The sequence below is a fragment of the Pleurodeles waltl genome, chromosome 11 (genome assembly GCF_031143425.1).
Source record: "Pleurodeles waltl isolate 20211129_DDA chromosome 11, aPleWal1.hap1.20221129, whole genome shotgun sequence".
NCBI classification, from domain to species: Eukaryota; Metazoa; Chordata; class Amphibia; order Caudata; family Salamandridae; genus Pleurodeles; species Pleurodeles waltl.
Window position 1 is genome coordinate 205,605,879 of NC_090450.1, and position 19,585 is coordinate 205,625,463.

The following is a 19,585-nucleotide window of genomic DNA, read 5'->3' on the forward strand; positions in this document are numbered from 1 at the left end:
TAAATGGTTCTTGTATAGTAAATACCTGAATTTCACTTACTCTTCTTAGAGATGTAATGGCAATGAGAAATGCAACTTTCCACGTTAAGTATTGCATTTCACAAGAATACATGGGTTCGAAAGGTGGACCCATGAGCCTTGTCAAGACAATGTTGAGGTTCCATGAAGGAACAGGTGGTGTCCTTGGTGGTATTATTCTCTTTAGGCCCTCCATAAACGCTTTAAAGACCGGTATTCTAAATAGGGAAGTTGAATGAGTAATCTGCAGGTAAGCAGATATTGCTGAGAGATGTATTTTTATGGAATTAAAAGCTAGATTTGATTTTTGTAGATGTAGTAAATATCCTACTACATCTTTTGGAGATGCATGCAATGGTTGGACTTGATTATTATGGCAGTAACAAACAAATCTTTTCCATTTACTTGCATAGCAGTGTCTAGTGGATGGTCTTCTAGCTTGTTTTATGACCTCCATACATTCTTGTGTGAGGTTCAAGTGTCCAAATTCTAGGATTTCAGGAGCCAAATTGCTAGATTCATCGATGCTGGGTTTGGATGCCTGATCTGTTGTTTGTGTTGTGTTAACAGATCTGGCCTGTTGGGTAGTTTGACATGAGGTACTACTGACAGGTCTAGTAGTGTGGTATACCAAGGTTGTCTTGCCCATGTTGGTGCTATTAGTATGAGTTTGAGTTTGTTTTGACTTAATCTGTTTACTAGATATGGAAGGAGAGGATGAGGGGGAAAAGCGTACGCAAATATCCCTGACCAATTCATCCATAGAGCATTGCCTTGAGATTGCCGGTGTGGGTACCTGGATGCGAAGTTTTGGCATTTTGCGTTTTCTTTTGTTGCAAATAGATCTATTTGAGGTGTTCCCCAAATTTGGAAGTAAGTGTTCAGGATTTGGGGGTGAATTTCCCATTCGTGGACCTGTTGGTGATCCCGAGAGAGATTGTCTGCTAGCTGGTTCTGGATCCCTGGAATAAACTGTGCTATTAGGCGAATGTGGTTGTGAATTGCCCAATGCCATATTTTTTGTGTGAGGAGACACAACTGTGTCGAGTGTGTTCCCCCCTGTTTGTTTAAATAATACATTGTCGTCATGTTGTCTGTTTTGACAAGAATGTATTTGTGGGTTATCATTGGTTGGAATGCTTTCAACGCTAGAAATACTGCTAACAATTCTAGGTGATTTATATGAAACTTTCTTTGATGTACGTCACATTGTCCTTGGATGCTGTGTTGATTGAGGTGTGCTCCCCACCCTGTCATGGAAGCATCTGTTGTTATCACGTATTGTGGCACTGGGTCTTGGAAAGACCGCCCTTTGTTTAAATTTGTACTGTTCCACCATAGAAGCGAGATGTATGTTTGGCGGTCTATCAACACCAGATCTAGAAGGTGACCCTGTGCATGTGACCATTGTGATGCTAGGCACTGTTGTAAGGGCCGCATGTGCAATCTTGCGTTTGGGACAATGGCTATGCATGAGGACATCATGCCTAGGAGTTTTAAGACCATCTTTGCGTGTATCTTTTGTGTTGGATACATAGCTTGTATCACCTTGTGAAAATTTTGAACCCTTTGTGGACTTGGAGTGGCTATCCCTTTTGTTGTGTTGATTGTCGCTCCTAAGTATTGCTGTGTTTGACCCGGCAAAAGGTGTGACTTTGCATAGTTGATGGAGAAACCCAGTTTGTAAAGGGTTTGTATAACATAATCTGTGTGGTGTAAACACTGTTAGCGAGTTGGTTTTGATTAACCAATCGTCTAGGTACGGGAACACGTGTATTTGCTGCCTCCTGATATGTGCAGCTACTACTGCTAGACATTTTGTAAAGACTCTTGGTGCTGTCGTTATTCCGAATGGCAACACTTTGAATTGGTAATGTATTCCTTTGAATACGAACCTTAGGTATTTCCTGTGCGAGGGATGTATCGGTATATGGAAATACGCGTCTTTTAGATCTAACGTTGTCATGTAGTCTTGCTGTTTCAGTAGTGGTATTACGTCTTGTAACGTGACCATGTGAAAGTGTTCTGATTTGATGTAGGTGTTTAGTGTTCTGAGATCCAATATTGGTCTCAGACTTTTGTCCTTTTTCGGTATTAGAAAGTACAGTGAGTAAACTCCTGTGTTCTTTTGTGTTTTTGGTACTAATTCTATTGCGTCTTTTTGCAGTAATGCTTGAACTTCTAGTCCTAGAAGGTCTATATGCTGTTTGGACATCTTGTGTTTTTTCGGGGGGACGTTTGGAGGGAGTTGGAGAAATTCTATGCAATAACCATGTTGGATAATTGCTAAGACCCAAGTGTCTGTTGTTATCTCCTCCCAAGATTTGTAGAACTGGCTTAGTCTTCCCCCCACTGGTGTTGTGTGAAGGGGGTGAGTGACTTGTGAGTCACTGCTTGTTTTGAGGGGTTTTGGGCCCTTGAAATTTTCCCCGGTTTCTTGGGAATTGGCCCCCTCTGTATTGGCCCGAAAGCCTCCTTTGATACTGTCCCTGGTAGGTAGACGGTGTTGTTTGTGAGGTGCTGGCTTGTGTGGCTTGACCTCGAAACCCTCCTCTGAAAGTAGTTTTGCGAAATGTGCCAAATGTGCCTCTGCCCTGCGGGGAATAGTGCGCGCCCATGGCTTTAGCTGTGTCAGTGTCTTTCTTTAATTTTTCAATTGCAGTGTCCACTTCTGGTCCAAACAATTGCTTTTCATTGAACGGCATATTGAGCACTGCCTGTTGTATCTCAGGTTTGAAGCCGGATGTGCGCAGCCATGCGTGCCTCCTTATCGTTACAGCAGTATTTATAGTTCTTGCAGCTGTATCTGCTGCATCCATAGAAGAACGGATTTGGTTGTTGGATATGTTTTGTCCCTCTTCAACCACTTGTTTAGCCCGTTTTTGGAATTCTTTGGGGAGGTGCTCGATGAGATGCTGCATCTCGTCCCAATGGGCTCTGTCATATCTCGCTAGGAGTGCCTGCGAGTTGGCGATGCGCCACTGATTTGCAGCTTGTACTGCAACCCGTTTCCCGGCTGCATCAAACTTTCGGCTCTCCTTGTCTGGAGGTGGTGCATCGCCTGATGTGTGCGAGTTGGCTCTTTTACGAGCTGCTCCTACGACAACTGAATCTGGTGTCAGTTGTGATGTAATAAAAGCAGGGTCTGTGGGTGGTGCCTTGTATTTTTTCTCCACCCTTGGGGTTATTGCTCTGCTTTTAACTGGCTCCTTAAAGATTTGTTTAGCGTGCCTTAGCATTCCAGGGAGCATAGGAAGGCTTTGATAATTGCTATGGGTGGAGGACAGGGTGTTAAAAAGGAAGTCATCCTCGATAGGCTCTGAATGTAGCGATACGTTATGAAACTCTGCTGCCCTAGCTACCACCTGAGCATACGCTGTACTGTCCTCAGGTGGTGAGGGCTTAGTTGGGTACGACTCAGGGCTATTGTCCGATACTGGGGCGTCATAGAGATCCCATGCGTCCTGGTCATCTTGGCTCATGGTGGTATGAGCTGGTGATTGTGATGGAGTCTGTGCCGGTGATATAGGAGTTGCCGGTGGTGGAGAGGGTGGTGGAGTTACCTTCTTCACCACTTTTGCTTGTGGTGTTTTTTCTTGTTGTTGGAAATCTAGTTTCCTTTTTCTTCTGATTGGGGGAAGGGTGCTGATCTTCCCTGTACCACTTTGTATAAAGATCCGCTTTTGCGTGTGATCTACAGCTGTTGTTTGTAATTCCTCCTCAAATCTGTGTTTTTGAAGTTGGGAGGACAGTGATTGTTCCTCTGAGTAGGAACTGGCTTGCGGTTCGGTTGCTGGGCGTTTTGGCACCGAAACCGTGTCTTTTGTTGGTTTCGGCTCCGAAGAGATTTTCCTCTTTTTCGGTGTCGTACCTTCTTGGCGTCGACCATCTTCGGTGCCGCTGTCTCGGTGTCGACCCTTTTCTGCGGCAGTATCTCGGTCCCGAGATTGCTGCGTGCCTGTGTCTCGACCTGAGTCGGACGGTCTCGGCACCAGCTCGCCCTTTTTCGGTGCCGATGGGCGGTCACCTACTGTATGGGTTGAGCCATGGCCTGTCGGCAGTGGCGTCCCCTGGGCTTTATCTGTTTTTCTGTGTGATGCTTGTTTCGACGTCTTACTCACGGTTTCTTCGACGTCTAATTCTTCGGAATCCGATTCGTGGACGGAGAATGTTTCTTCTTCTCCCTCTTCCTCGAACCGTTGTTGTCCTGTCGGCGTGGACGCCATCTGCAACCTTCTGGCTCTTCGGTCTCGGAGCGTTTTTCTCGACCGAAACGCTTGACAGGCCTCACACGTTTCTTCTTTGTGCTCGGGTGACAGGCACAAGTTACAGACCAAATGTTGGTCTGTATAGGGATATTTACTGTGGCATTTAGGACAGAATCGGAACGGGGTCCGTTCCATCAGTCTCGATGTTGCACGCGGTCGGGCCGACCAGGCCCCGACGGGGGATCGAAATTACCCCGAAGGGCTACCGGAGCTCTTCATGATTCGGTGTCGATTCTAATCTAGCCAGATACCGAACGAAACAATACAGACAAATTTTCCGTTGATTCTGACTAACTTTCCGACCCGAAACACGGAGCGAAAAGGAACACGTCCGAACCCGATGGCGGAAAAAAAACAATCTAACATGGAGTCGACGCCCATGCGCAATGGAACCAAAGTAGGAGTCCCTCGGTCTCGTGACTCGAAAAGACTTCTTCGAAGAAAAACAACTTGTAGCACTCCGACCCAACACCAGACGGCAGACTATGCACAGCATGTGTATCTGCAGCTACACATGCCACCGAACATGAATTTACTTAATTGTAGCACTAATTATCCAAGATGGTCAAATCCCTCATTCGTACCTTTTGCAAACCATTTCTGTAGAAAATTCAATATAACACGTGCAAAGAATAGGAAAAACATTGCTTATGTACAGTCATCGATTTGCAGTCTGCAGTAAAGTAAAATTACTTGCTGGACACATTCCTGACATCTATTGCTGTGTCTAGAACATTAATCGGTTTTTTTTTTTTTTTTTTTTTTTTTTTTTTTAAAGGCATTTCTCCCTTGAAGTGGTTCATTGTCCCTCCAGTGAAACTCCGCAAGGGACTGGGTCAGAGTTCACCTTAAGTCCGGAAGATTGGTCCCATAAGTCACTGTAAAGTACCTGTATGCAGTATATGCATTTCCTTCATAGATTAACATTACTGCTTCAGAAATTGCACTGTGTTTATTTTTCAAACCTGTGAAAATGTATAACTCAAAACGTATTTACCTGATCGTGATGATCTTGGTGCCTAAAATTATATTAAGATAAGTGCTATTTTTATAAATTGGTGTGGCTCTCGTTATTTAGTTGGGTGAATCATGTATTGACTGTGTACACACAGCAAATGCCTAACACTCCTTTCTCATAAGTCCAAGGCTTTTGGACCGCACTACCTCCTATGAGAGCACCTTGGAATTGCTAGAGCAAGCCTCTGTACATTTATAAGGGAACCGCTGGAATCTTTGCACGATTTTCGATATACCATATAAGAAGCCAGCTTCCTACACTCATGGCTCACCGTGAACCACAATTAACGTCTGTGGGCAGGCAGGATGGGAATATATAGAAATAAACACCCAGCAATTCCAATGCTACCATCCATGGCAGACAGAACCTGAGCAAGAGTGAGCATCCTGAATTTCTCATTCTTTAGGAAGAGATTGAGTGATCGAAGACTAGGATAAGGAAAAAGGACCTTGTCCTTTTTGGGTACCAGTAGGGGGAATAGCAATAACAACCTATTTCTGGCACAGGAACCCTCCTTATGGCTCCCTTGGCCAAGAGAGCTTTAACTTCCTCACAGAGAACACAGTGCAACATATTGTGGAACTTGGCTGCTCAAGCTATCTGCTGGTATGTTGGGTCTTGGGTGGTGAAGGGCGTACGGGGTAGAGGTCAGGGTTATGACATGGGATAATGTCAGGATTATAAGCATTCCAAGGATCTGGGTCATCTTGAGACCCACCTAAATCTCCAACAGCAAGCAGAGGAGAACCATGAGGAGTGTAATCTCCCAGTGTAGGTGAAGTGGGAGAATGAGGAGGGGAAGGTGAAGGCGGAGGTAGCGGAAGCAGTGGTGAAGATGGGCTCCACTGGAGAAGGGGTAGCAGAAGACTGTCCCAATACTCTTTGTTCCGATGATTTTGGCTTCAATGTTTTCAGGCAACGAAGATTTCGGTCAGTGCAGTTTGGTCTGCAACAAAGTGGAGACAGATGGTGTTTGGCTCGGTGCTGAGGCTAGAAAAGAAGATCACTCGATCTGAGGAAAAAGAGGTCGAAGACGAAGCCTTGGTCTTTGCAGATGGTTGTGCGCCGAGCCTAAGGGTGGGGCAACGGAAGTAGCTTTTCAGTACCTACCATGGTCTGGTGGCAGTAGCAGACCGGTAAGTGGATTTTTTAACAGTATTACGGTGGGGGAGAGGGGCCACGGTAATCAAAGGTTGAATGGAGGTTATCTTGTGGCTTTCAATGCCCAAATGGATGTCAGAGTCCAAAGAGATTTGGATAGAGGGCCTCTTCCTCCTGCGTATGCTCCTCACGAAAGACGTCCTGGTGTCGTCTAGTCTTGTGCACCATTTCCAACTGACATGCTCTTCAGTCTCAAAGAGTCTTCTTTGATCGGAAGGATTTGCAGGTGTCACAATCAGCCTCTTGATGATTGGAGGAGAGGCAGAGGTTGCACATGAGATGCTGGTTGATGTGTGGGAATTTTGCGTGGCACAGAGGGCAGAAGAGGAATGAACTTCCTGTGCTTCCTGTGGGACAAACCGTGCCACAGCCTAGGGATCTCGAAGGGTTATTATAGTCGCTTTCCTCAAATCAGCAAGCGCCTGTAGGAGTGTGCATTGTATCAACCAATCTCATTACTTAATGTGGAAACTAAGCTTTAGGGCGAGATTCTGGTCTCTAGGTTAACCAGGGTGGTTCAGACACAGCTACATAAAGGCCAAAATGGCTTCATACCTGGTAGAAGCATAATGCAATGTCAGTGCTGAGTCCAAGTGGCCTTAGGCAGGGTACCCTGTAGGAAGCTGGCTCTGTATATACTATACCACAATGAGAGTCAAGGGGTTCCCCAGAGGCTTACAGAGGCTAACGTAGATCATACTAATGAACTCTTCTGTGGTAGTGTGGTCAAGTAGTTAGGCTTATCAAAGGGTAGCGCAAAGCATTTGTTGTACACACAGTCAAGAAAAGAAGCAAAACGCTCAATGACTAACACCATGACAATGTTTTTATATAGCAAAATTATATTGTTACTTTTTTACTAGAACCAAAAGGTCTTTGTTGCAGCTAATGCAGTTGTAAATAGGTTACAAGTATACGTATCAAATGTACTTTGTTTACAAGTAACACTTTTCCATTTCAAAACAATGCAATTTCTCATAGGAACCAATGCTGTCCTAGGTGAGAAAAAGTTATCACTGTTAACAGCTAAGTACTCTATATACGCTCCCAGTCATCAGGGATTAGGATGTTCATAGGTCAAAGTTCAACTTGACTCCAAAAGTGCACCACCAGCAACACAGGGCCAGGCGGGTGCAGAAGTCAAAGTTGGTGTCAGGTTTTCAATGGAATCCTAGGAGGACTGGGGGCAGTCGGAAGAAAACAGATTGCAGGTAAGTACATGAGGTATCAGGGCACAGGTCAGCGCCAAACACACTCCCTCATCGGCACAGGGGCGGCAAGGTGCAGGGTGCAAACAGTGTTGGGCACCCAATGTTTTTCAATGGGGGTAACCCGGGTGGTCGGTTCCAGAAAACAAAGGCTGGACAAGGAAAGGCACCCGCTCAACGTTGCTGGAACGTCAGTTGGTTTCCCCAAGGCCAGGTGGCTGAAGGTACAGGGGTACCTTTGGGTGTCTGGAATCGTTGGATCCTGTCGTGGTCAGAAGGGTCCTCAGGATTTAGGCTGCAGGTGTTGTCATGTTGCCCAGAAGGGGTCAACCCAGGGTGGACCAGAGGTTGGAATCGCCTGGTGACCTTCTCTGGACCGGTGGGCCACTTGTTCTGCACAGGGCCCTCAGGAGTTCTTAGTCTTCTGCTTTGCAGGCAGTCCTCTGGGAGTTTGTAGAAGTTGCTGGTCCTGCTGTATGAGTCACCTTTTTGTAGCAGGAGTCTTGAAGCCGCAGACAGGCCAGTAGGGCTGGGGCCAAGTCAGGTGTTGTCTTCCCTACTGGGGTCAGGTCTTTTCTTCTTTCTTGAGGTCGCCAGGAAGCTGGTGAGCATGGTTCAGGGGGGCACCTAAATAGTACATTTTATGGGTGTTACAGGGGTCAGTAGCCAATGGCTACTGCCCCTGAAGGTGGCTACACGCTTCCTGTGCCCACCCCCCCCTTAGGGAGGGGGCATATTCCTATCCATATTGGTCCCTTTCCTCCAAAACAAGATGGAGGATTCTGCAAGGAGGGGGTCACTTCAGCTGGGACCACCCTTAAAGTGTCCAGAGCTGAAGTGGTCAATCCTCCTTGTTTTGCCAAATGTTCCCACTGGACCTGCTGCCAAAAGTGGGGCTTGGTCAGGGAGGCAGGCATCTCCACTAGCTGAAGTGCCCTGGGGCACTGTAACCGGAGGCTTGAGCATTTGAGGCTCCTCAGCCAGGGTTTCAGTTCCTGCAGGAGGGGAGGTGTGAAGTGTGACTAGTCAACCGTACACTAGAGCGTTGGTTAACATACAAGGGGCATCTCTAATATGCCCTCGGTGGGCATTTTACAATACATCCAACATTGGCGTCAATGTAGGTTTATTGTGCTGAAACTTCCTAGTCTCCATTGAGGCCATCATGTAGCCGTGGAGTTAGTAATGACAAACTCCAAGCCCATGCACTTAATATGGACACAATGCACTTACAATGTCTAAGTAAGGACTTAGACATTGTACAGTCATATTGCTCATGCAGCTATGCCCTCACCTGCGGAACAGTGCACCCTGCCTTAGGGATGTAAGGTCTGTTAATGGGGTGACTTACGTATGCCACAGGAAGTGGTTTGCGGGCATGGCACCCTGGGAGGGATGCCATGACGCCTTTACCTATTTCTTCCTGCCAACACACAGAATCTGCAATAGCAGTGTGCATGTGTTTGATGAGAAGTCCCTTAGGGTAGCATAAGACATGCTGAAGCCCTTAGGGGACCGACCCTCCTTGGCCACGCCACAGAGCACTTGGACCATCCAGGAGCGAGTCCATTGTGTGTCATCTCCTCATTTCTGATAGTGTGAGTGACCCAGCAGGGATATACACTCTCTGGCAATTGAACCCCTGGTGAACTGGACCTGTAGAGATGCAAATGTCTTGATGAGGCTTCTTTTAGGTGAGTGAGTGGAAAAGAGATTCCTTGTATGCAGACAATAGTCTCCTTTTTCTGTAGGATAAGCAAGCCTCCTTCCGGCATCAAGTCCGGATCTTTGGAATCTATGGAGAGGCGTAGTGCCAATTAGTGAACAAGAATAAACCCACCTAAATTCTAATTCTAGGCCCATTGCCACAACTGCCTTTTTTGCTCTCCTATCTACATTGATTTCAATATCTGGCGATTATGATTACCAGAGACAGTTAGCCTGAGACCTGAAAAGAACTCTTGCTGAAGCGTACGGGGTGGGGGGTATTCTTCCACTCACATTTGTTTAAGGGACTCCATGCCTTCTTCACAAAATTTGTTAGGCTCTACTACTGGGCGGCCCAAATGGTCCCCATAGAGGATTGGCTTTGCAGGGTCAATTAGGACTCATCCCATGACCTGAAACTAGCTATCATAGAAAGGGTCCTCACTCCGCACCTCCTACATAGCAGTCAACGCCCACTTGTTAAACTACACATAACTAAAGTTACTATTCTTTGCTGGAGAGACACCCTAGGCATAGTTAAATGTTGAAAGTTGACGAACCACACTCCATTCTGGGTTAGTGTATAAAAGGACAGGGTGTGAGGCCTAAAATCAGAAAATATGGGGCCAATACCTGTCTAGCCAGATAACATGTTAACTGATTCAGGCATTTTACCTATTCTAGGCCAGTGGTTGGTAGTAATGATTAACTGAACAGTTGTTCACAATCAGTGATCAAATTCACCTCAATCATAATGGAATATATAAAAAGAAAATATATATAAATCATATGATTGAGCTAACTCTCGCAAAAGCAACAGGCTGGGCATAATTTTCTAAGTTATCTTTCTTGTCTCTGACAATAGTAGCAGCAGAAACATACATAACAGCAATAAGGTGCTAGCAACATCCAATATTTTTAATGAGCATCTTAATAAAAAAAAAAAATGAGGGATTTTATTCTTACCTGATGAGTCAGCCGCTGCGTAAGCAATGGTAGAGAATCTGCAACAAAATTGAACTCATCTGTGGTGATGCTCTGACAGCAGTTGGCAGCAATAGCCAATGCATTTCTTTGAGCATTTATACTGAAAAATTCTAAATATAGTAAGCAATCCGCCAACCCACCCTGCAAAAACAAAAACATTGTGGAAAAAATAATTTTAATAGCATAAAAACATGTTTATTGTACTTATGAAGAATAAGGTGGTAACATTTTCAAAAGTGTGCGATCGCTCTAATTATCCTAATTTCTAACTTGAAGAACAACTCTCTCTTTGGTGTTTCAAGAACTACAGTCAGGTTCCACACTTCTACGCAGGGAATGCTGCCAGGCTGACCAAGGACATCATAAGGATTTTGGGGTCCTGGCCCAAATGTCTTTTGGGGGCCCCTGTTCGGAACAGCTTTGAATTTATGATCCAATTAAAGCTCTTTCATGCCTTCTTCGATCAGGTAACTTACATTGCACAGGTGCATATGTCCAAATTACAATTCTAAATGTGTTCACATCCAATATTTAGTGACAGCTACATGTCGTTAATTGAAAACCCAGCAGCAGCTCACTGCTAGAACTACAAATAATCTCTGTATCACCCTCCCATTTCTCATATGTGAGGTCCTGTTTTCATCTAAAAGAAACTTTGCTATGGATGTTGCATGAAACAAACATTTCTCTGCAAAATGTCAGCAAAAGATTCACTCATTACTCACATTAAAAATAAATGAAAGAAAAATTATATTTAAAGCCAAACATTTTATCAATTATTAAAAGTCATCAGGGCAAGACTCTCAGCAGAACAGAGCTGGCTTTATCAGGGGGGCCCCCTGAAATGCTAGGGCCCTGGACCAGAGCCCACTTAACCCGTGCCTTAAAACGTCTCTGAAGCTTATCATAAAACAAAACAAACCATCTCTGCCCATTTGTCTTCTGAATCTTTTGTGAGGCTCATCCCATTCATTAGCATGCAGAGACCAGTGTTTGTACATCTTCTTCTACCTTAGAGATTTGGGCTGTAGTCGCTCCTTCCATAAAAACACTAGTGAGGAAGGAGGATTCTTAGGTCAACTACCAGAATTCCCCTGCACATAGAATCAGACTTACTAGGTTAGTCATGCATGCTTAGGGTCGCCAGGTGTCACTGACTAACTGTGAAGGATACATTAACAGTTTACATTGATGAGCTGGTTATGAATGTTTTTGCTGACTGAGGGAGACATTGTTTTCATCTATTAAACATTCTGGAACGATTTAGCTCAAATGCTCCTCAATGCGTTTCCTTCTCCCTGAAGGCATTTCCGTTTTAACATACATCGCTTACTTAATCAAAACAGAAGTACAAATTCTCTTTTCTCGCAGAGACATTTTTTAGGCTTTTCACGCTTTCATCAGCAGTCCCAAAATGCACTTTAGAATACTCCTTTTCCCATAATTCCTGTTGACCTAAAACCCAATTTCTCTCCTGATCTTTTCTGCCTGACTGTACCAGAGGCTCAGGAAGTGGGTGATGGATTAAAGCAGTTAGCCAATACAAATCTTAACTTTTCCATTAGTGGTGTGAGATTTCAGCAAGAGAAAAAAAAAAAAAAAAAACTTTGTATTCTCTCTAGAAGGCCATAATGAAGCAATATCAAGGGCATTTTCACCAAAATATTATATTTACTGTACTCACCGCCTGCAGAATAGCTTTACTGTGCCGTCGAGAAAGCATTTCCAGTGCAGTTAAAGCTTGCTCTGCAACATCAATACACTGAATAACTTGCAGCTATGAAGAACAACAATTGAAGGCATTGAGTGCATTACGAAACATTTTATTCTAGCACACTTTGAGCAACTGATCTTCACAGATTAATTAATAAAAATCTTTATAACATGGAAAGTTTTAATTCAATTATACAAGTCCACAAACGGCAGTTCTGGTCACATGCATTTGGAAGGCAGGATGACGACTCAAGCTTGAAATATCAGGATATGAACAAATAGCAATAAGGGATTGTAAAGAAATGGCTCCCTGTTGCAGTTACCCCCCACTTTTTGCCTGATACTGATGCTGACTTGACTGAGAAGAGTGCTGGGACCCTGCTAACCAGGCAGCAGCACCAGTGTTCCTTCACCTAAAATGTACCATTGTATCCACAATTGGCACACCCTGGCATTCAGATAAGTCCCTTGTAACTGGTACTTCTAGTACCAAGGGCCCTGATGCCAAGGAAGGTCTCTAAGGGCTGCAGCATGTCTTATGCCACCCTAGAGACCCCTCACTCAGCACAGACACACTGCTTACAAGCCTGTGTGTGCTAGTGAGAACAAAATGAGTAAGTCGACATGGCACTCCCCTCAGGGTGCCATGCCAGCCTCTCACTGCCTATGCAGTATAGGTAAGACACCCCTCTAGCAGGCCTTACAGCCCTAAGGCAGGGTGCACTATACCATAGGTGAGGGTACCAGTGCATGAGCACTGTGCCCCTGCAGTGTCTAAACAAAACCTTAGACATTGTAAGTGCAGGGTAGCCATAAGAGTATATGGTCTGGGAGTCTGTTTTACACGAACTCCACAGCACCATAATGGCTACGCTGAAAACTGGGAAGTTTGGTATCAAACTTCTCAGCACAATAAATGCACACTGATGCCAGTGTACATGTTATTGTAAAATACACCACAGAGGGCACCTTAGAGGTGCCCCCTGAAACTTAACCAACTATCTGTGTAGGCTGACTGGTTCCAGCAGCCTGCCACACTAGAGACATGTTGCTGGCCCCATGGGGAGAGTGCCTTTGTCACTCTGAGGCCAGTAACAAAGCCTGCACTGGGTGGAGATGCTAACACCTCCCCCAGGCAGGAGCTGTAACACCTGGCGGTGAGCCTCAAAGGCTCACCCCTTTGTCACAGCCCAGCAGGGCACTCCAGCTTAGTGGAGTTGCCCGCCCCCTCCGGCCACGGCCCCACTTTTGGCGGCAAGGCTGGAGGGAACAAAGAAAGCAACAAGGAGGAGTCACTGGCCAGTCAGGACAGCCCCTAAGGTGTCCTGAGCTGAGGTGACTAACTTTTAGAAATCCTCCATCTTGCAGATGGAGGATTCCCCCAATAGGGTTAGGATTGTGACCCCCTCCCCTTGGGAGGAAACACAAAGAGGGTGTACCCACCCTCAGGGCTAGTAGCCATTGGCTACTAACCCCCCAGACCTAAACACGCCCTTAAATTTAGTATTTAAGGGCTACCCTGAACCCTAGATTTAGATTCCTGCAACTACAAGAAGAAGGACTGCCTAGCTGAAAACCCCTGCAGAGGAAGACCAGAAGACGACAACTGCCTTGGCTCCAGAAACTCACCGGCCTGTCTCCTGCCTTCCAAAGATCCTGCTCCAGCGACGCCTTCCAAAGGGACCAGCGACCTCGACATCCTCTGAGGACTGCCCCTGCTTCGAAAAGACAAGAAACTCCCGAGGACAGCGGACCTGCTCCAAGAAAGGCTGCAACTTTGTTTCCAGCAGCCTTGAAAGAACCCTGCAAGCTCCCCGCAAGAAGCGTGAGACTTGCAACACTGCACCCGGCGACCCCGACTCGGCTGGTGGAGATCCAACACCTCAGGAGGGATCCCAGGACTACTCTGATACTGTGAGTACCAAAACCTGTCCCCCCTGAGCCCCCACAGCGCCGCCTGCAGAGGGAATCCTGAGGCTTCCCCTGACCGCGACTCTTTGAATCCAAAGTCCCGACGCCTGGGAGAGACCCTGCACCCGCAGCCCCCAGGACCTGAAGGACCGGACTTTCACTGGAGAAGTGACCCCCAGGAGTCCCTCTCCCTTGCCCAAGTGGAGGTTTCCCCGAGGAACCCCCCCCTTGCCTGCCTGCAGCGCTGAAGAGATCCCGAGATCTCTCATAGACTAACATTGCAAACCCGACGCCTGTTTCTACACTGCACCCGGGGCTGCTGAGGGTGAAATTTCTGTGTGGGCTTGTGTCCCCCCCGGTGCCCTACAAAACCCCTCTGGTCTGCCCTCCGAAGACGCGGGTACTTACCTGCAAGCAGACCGGAACCGGGGCACCCCCTTCTCTCCATTCTAGCCTATGTGTTTTGGGCACCACTTTGAACTCTGCACCTGACCGGCCCTGAGCTGCTGGTGTGGTGACTTTGGGGTTACTCTGAACCCCCAACGGTGGGCTACCTTGGACCAAGAACTGAACCCTGTAAGTGTCTTACTTACCTGGTAAAACTAACGAAAACTTACCTCCCTCAGGAACTGTGAAAATTGCACTAAGTGTCCACTTTTAAAACAGCTATTTGTCAATAACTTGAAAAGTATACATGCAATTTTTATGATTTGAAGTTCCTACAGGGAGTGCAGAATTATTAGGCAAGTTGTATTTTTGAGGATTAATTTTATTATTGAACAACAACCATGTTCTCAATGAACCCAAAAAACTCATTAATATCAAAGCTGAATATTTTTGGAAGTAGTTTTTAGTTTGTTTTTAGTTTTAGCTATGTTAGGGGGATATCTGTGTGTGCAGGTGACTATAACTGTGCATAATTATTAGGCAACTTAACAAAAAAAAAAATATACCCATTTCAATTATTTATTATTACCAGTGAAACCAATATAACATCTCAACATTCACAAATATACATTTCTGACATTCAAAAACAAAACAAAAACAAATCAGTGACCAATATAGCCACCTTTCTTTGCAAGGATACTCAAAAGCCTGCCATCCATGGATTCTGTCAGTGTTTTGATCTGTTCACCATCAACATTGCGTGCAGCAGCAACCACAGCCTCCCAGACACTGTTCAGAGAGGTGTACTGTTTTCCCTCCTTGTAAATCTCACATTTGATGATGGACCACAGGTTCTCAATGGGGTTCAGATCAGGTGAACAAGGAGGCCATGTCATTAGATTTCCTTCTTTTATACCCTTTCTTGCCAGCCACGCTGTGGAGTACTTGGACGCGTGTGATGGAGCATTGTCCTGCATGAAAATCATGTTTTCTTGAAGGATGCAGACTTCTTCCTGTACCACTGCTTGAAGAAGGTGTCTTCCAGGAACTGGCAGTAGGACTGGGAGTTGAGCTTGACTCCATCCTCAACCCGAAAAGGCCCCACAAGCTCATCTTTGATGATACCAGCCCAAACCAGTACTCCACCTCCACCTTGCTGGCGTCTGAGTCGGACTGGAGCTCTCTGCCCTTTACCAATCCAGCCACGGGCCCATCCATCTGGCCCATCAAGACTCACTCTCATTTCATCAGTCCATAAAACCTTAGAAAAATCAGTCTTGAGATATTTCTTGGCCCAGTCTTGACGTTTCAGCTTGTTTGTCTTGTTCAGTGGTGGTCATCTTTCAGCCTTTCTTACCTTGGCCATGTCTCTGAGTATTGCACACCTTGTGCTTTTGGGCACTCCAGTGATGTTGCAGCTCTGAAATATGGCCAAACTGGTGGCAAGTGGCATCGTGGCAGCTGCACGCTTGACTTTTCTCAGTTCATGGGCAGTTATTTTGCGCCTTGGTTTTTCCACACGCTTCTTGCGACCCTGTTGACTATTTTGAATGAAACGCTTGATTATTCGATGATCACGCTTCAGAAGCTTTGCAATTTTAAGAGTGCTGCATCCCTCTGCAAGATATCTCACTATTTTTGACTTTTCTGAGCCTGTCAAGTCCTTCTTTTGACCCATTTTGCCAAAGGAAAGGAAGTTGCCTAATAATTATGCACACCTGATATAGGGTGTTGATGTCATTAGACCACACCCCTTCTCATTACAGAGATGCACATCACCTAATATGCTTAATTGGTAGTAGGCTTTCGAGCCTATACAGCTTGGAGTAAGACAACATGCATAAAGAGGATGATGTGGTCAAAATACTCATTTGCCTAATAATTCTGCACTCCCTGTAGAGTACTTACCTGCAATACCTTTCGAATGAGATATTACATGTAAAATTTGAACCTGTGGTTCTTAAAATAAACTAAGAAAATATATTTTTCTATACAAAAACCTATTGGCTGGATTTGTCTCTGAGTGTGTGTACCTCATTTATTGTCTATGTGTATGTACAACAAATGCTTAACACTACTCCTTGGATAAGCCTACTGCTCGACCACACTACCACAAAATAGAGCATTAGTATTATCTATTTTTACCACTATTTTACCTCTAAGGGGAACCCTTGGACTCTGTGCATGCTATTCCTTACTTTGAAATAGCACATACAGAGCCAACTTCCTACAGGGATCATTACAGAGTAGAAAACTATGGAGCTTCAGGTTAGACACATTCATTTACTGACTTTTAGTTTGGCAGGTAGAGATAATAAAGATGGGGCAGAAAATGCTTAAACCTGGCTACTGGGGAGATAACTACAAAGAGCATTCAAATATATTTCTAGTAATGGTTTGACATTCATAGCACGTACTGTAGCTACATTAGGAAGAACCTCCCTTTTAATTTTGGACGTTCAAGGATAAAGCATCCTCTTGAATCTAGCTACATCTCGGCAACAAGTGCCCTTTCTGGTCTGCTTAGCGTACTTGCGTCTTAAATGCGTATGATGCTAAAACCGGCACCATCTTCTTAAGTAGTAAAAAGCTGTGGAAAATAACACGGGTTCTCATTGGTTATACTAGAATTGTGTATAATCTTGATGACTCGCTGTTGATTCATATCCATATACAGGTTCGAAACCGTCAAAAATTGATTGTAGATTGATATTAAATGCTTTTGAGTGACTTCAGGACTTCTGGATTGAAGGAGCCTCTGGAAGTTCATGATTCATGGTTTTTAACCAAATGTTTGGCATATATTGTATATAACACCGTCACTTTTTTCACAATATTCACTTTCACTGTATTTGTATGTTTAGGAGCACCTAGGATTTTATGATAATAGGAAGTCTATGATTAGATTTGTACATTGCAGTAATTGAGTTGATAAAAGAAAGAAAATATAAATTAATACAAGGATATTGGATAGAATGAATCTAGACCCTTCCTTGAGAGAGTAACTTTACAGTGGAAGTCTAGGTTTACTTCCCCCTTGCAGTGACCATATTTTACTTCTAATGTTTACGTACCCAGGTCAAAGGGTTAGTGGGTTTTGCCTCATTTTTTAAAAATAGTGGTAAGTAATGGGCAGGCACTAAACTAGTTAAGATTTTTTTTGTGTTCAATAGATTTTGCAAGCACAGCGTAAGCGCTGTGCAGAAAAAACCTAATAATCAGTACCTTTTATTTAGGTGAAAAATTGTAGAGACATGCTGCATTTTGTAAACAAACATTGTCTAAATACATGTTAGCACCACTTTGATAGCAGGTTTCATTTCACATACAGTTTTCATTGTCACTGCAATGTGGTAGGACTTTGAGTTTGAACTAACATTCTTTAGTATTGACAAATTATTTATTGGATGGAGACTTCCTGGCAACATGTGAATGACATTAGCTGTGCTTTTTCACGGCTGCTGCGTACGTGATAATTAATACACAACAGGATATCACCATTTCAAGGGACTCTGATGAATCCAGCTAACTGCAACAAAAGTAACAAAGCAGGTAAACATCCTGAATCTAAAAGCAAGGTTTCTTTAAATGCTGTTTTGTCACAGTCTGATGTGATGCTCTACATTATGGGCCTTTTTAAACACCCACTTGCAATTGAAAAAAATCTGTTTGCTATCTGCATCACTGCAGCTCTCGATTTAATCTTCTGGTACTCCCAAGGACTGCAAGTCTCCAAAGCTGAACTGGGCAAAATCCAGTTTGTGTGTGTTTCCTTGTACACTGGAAACTTACGATGCAGTGGACATCCGGTACAATTTTAAAATGTGTTACCTCAGCATAATTATCTCATTTATCAGGCTTACCAAATGAGGAAAGTAATACAAGTATACCTTGATGTATGCACTTCAGTGGAACAGCCCTGCACTTTGAGATTACTACTACTTTAACATTTAGAGAACTATAAACATGTGAGCATACAAAGTCCACTGGAGCAGCACTTCCAATATAGGACACTTCGAACAGCTACCCTTGAAGCAAACTCATGATGATAAATTAGATAGAGAAACTGATGTATAACAATAAAAAACGGACAACCCTGAAGGGGACTCCAAACTGCACAAACCTATAAAAAAGGAGAACCTTTGTGAAAAAAGTGCTAACTGGTGAGACTTGCAATTTATGGTAGTCTGAAAGTGCAACAGAATAGAATGCAGAAAGACTATGGATAAACCAGAAAGCATGCATGGATTGTATAGCAAATACAAGTCAGACAGCCACAAAATATGGCACTGCACCCAATGTGTCAATATGACTAAACTGTGGAAACTGTCAAAACTAGCAAAAGGGCCTCTTTGTCTCTAAAATTAAATATGGAGATTAATAGATTCTCATTAGCATGCTTGATGTTCCATTTAAGTGCTATGAATTTGAGATAAATGTAATAGTTATTTTTGCAAGCACAAGCTTGATGATTAGCAGTGTTCCTCATAACACTGAAGTAAAATTATAGACCATACCGGTTACAGAAACTATACAAAGAATGCATGTACTCTTGAAGCTGGAGGTGGTCTCGTTTATTGCTGATGCAGTATTTACCTTTTCCAGAAACACAGGAATTGCATCAACAACAACAGCAGATGACCTGGGAAGTGCTTCCATCATGTATGTTAAGGCTCGACAGGCATGGTTCATCTGAAGAAGAAACAGGTATTTTCACTTTCTACTCTTAATATCTGGTAACACAAGTGTAAATATATGCCATATTTAATAATCTTCGTACTTACAATATCAAAGTTATGTTCCATCTGTAGCAATGTTATCTGTAAATAATAGAAGGGAAATATTTTTATAAAAGACAGCCTATCATACTTTTGAGTCACAGAAAACAGATTGCTGACCCAGTCAAGAGCTTTAAAAAATATTCCTGAATGCATTTCTCCCAATGAAAAAGTTAACTGTCAAAATCTTCACAGGATTCAATGGTTACCAAAGGTGCTTAAATTGGTTCACAGAAAACGCTGGATGGGTCCAATGGCATTTGCAGTGGTAAGTTAAAAAAACATGTGGATCACTCGAGTTTGTACTTGGTATTTTACATGAATACGAAAGTAATGTTATTTCAAGGGATGAAGGTTGTAGAAGAAAGAAAAAAAGGATAAGTATAATTAGTCTACTTTATAAAATATGGTGATGCAAATGGCTGCCTA

The 19,585-nt window shown here is 44.1% G+C and overlaps 1 protein-coding gene across 13 annotated transcripts in view; it reads right to left on the reverse strand.

Moving 5' to 3' along the window:
* TRIP12 (thyroid hormone receptor interactor 12) overlaps positions 1 to 19,585 on the reverse strand; it is a 1,145,873-nt gene that overhangs the window by 902,285 nt on the left and 224,003 nt on the right. For all 13 annotated transcript variants that reach the window (XM_069213427.1, XM_069213421.1, XM_069213434.1 and 10 more), the window contains 4 exons: positions 19,163 to 19,198; positions 18,975 to 19,070; positions 12,052 to 12,144; positions 10,347 to 10,508 (listed from right to left, as the gene is read on the reverse strand). In XM_069213427.1, coding sequence (XP_069069528.1) covers positions 10,347 to 10,508; positions 12,052 to 12,144; positions 18,975 to 19,070; positions 19,163 to 19,198 — 387 coding nt within the window. The remainder of the gene's footprint in view (positions 1 to 10,346; positions 10,509 to 12,051; positions 12,145 to 18,974; positions 19,071 to 19,162; positions 19,199 to 19,585) is intronic.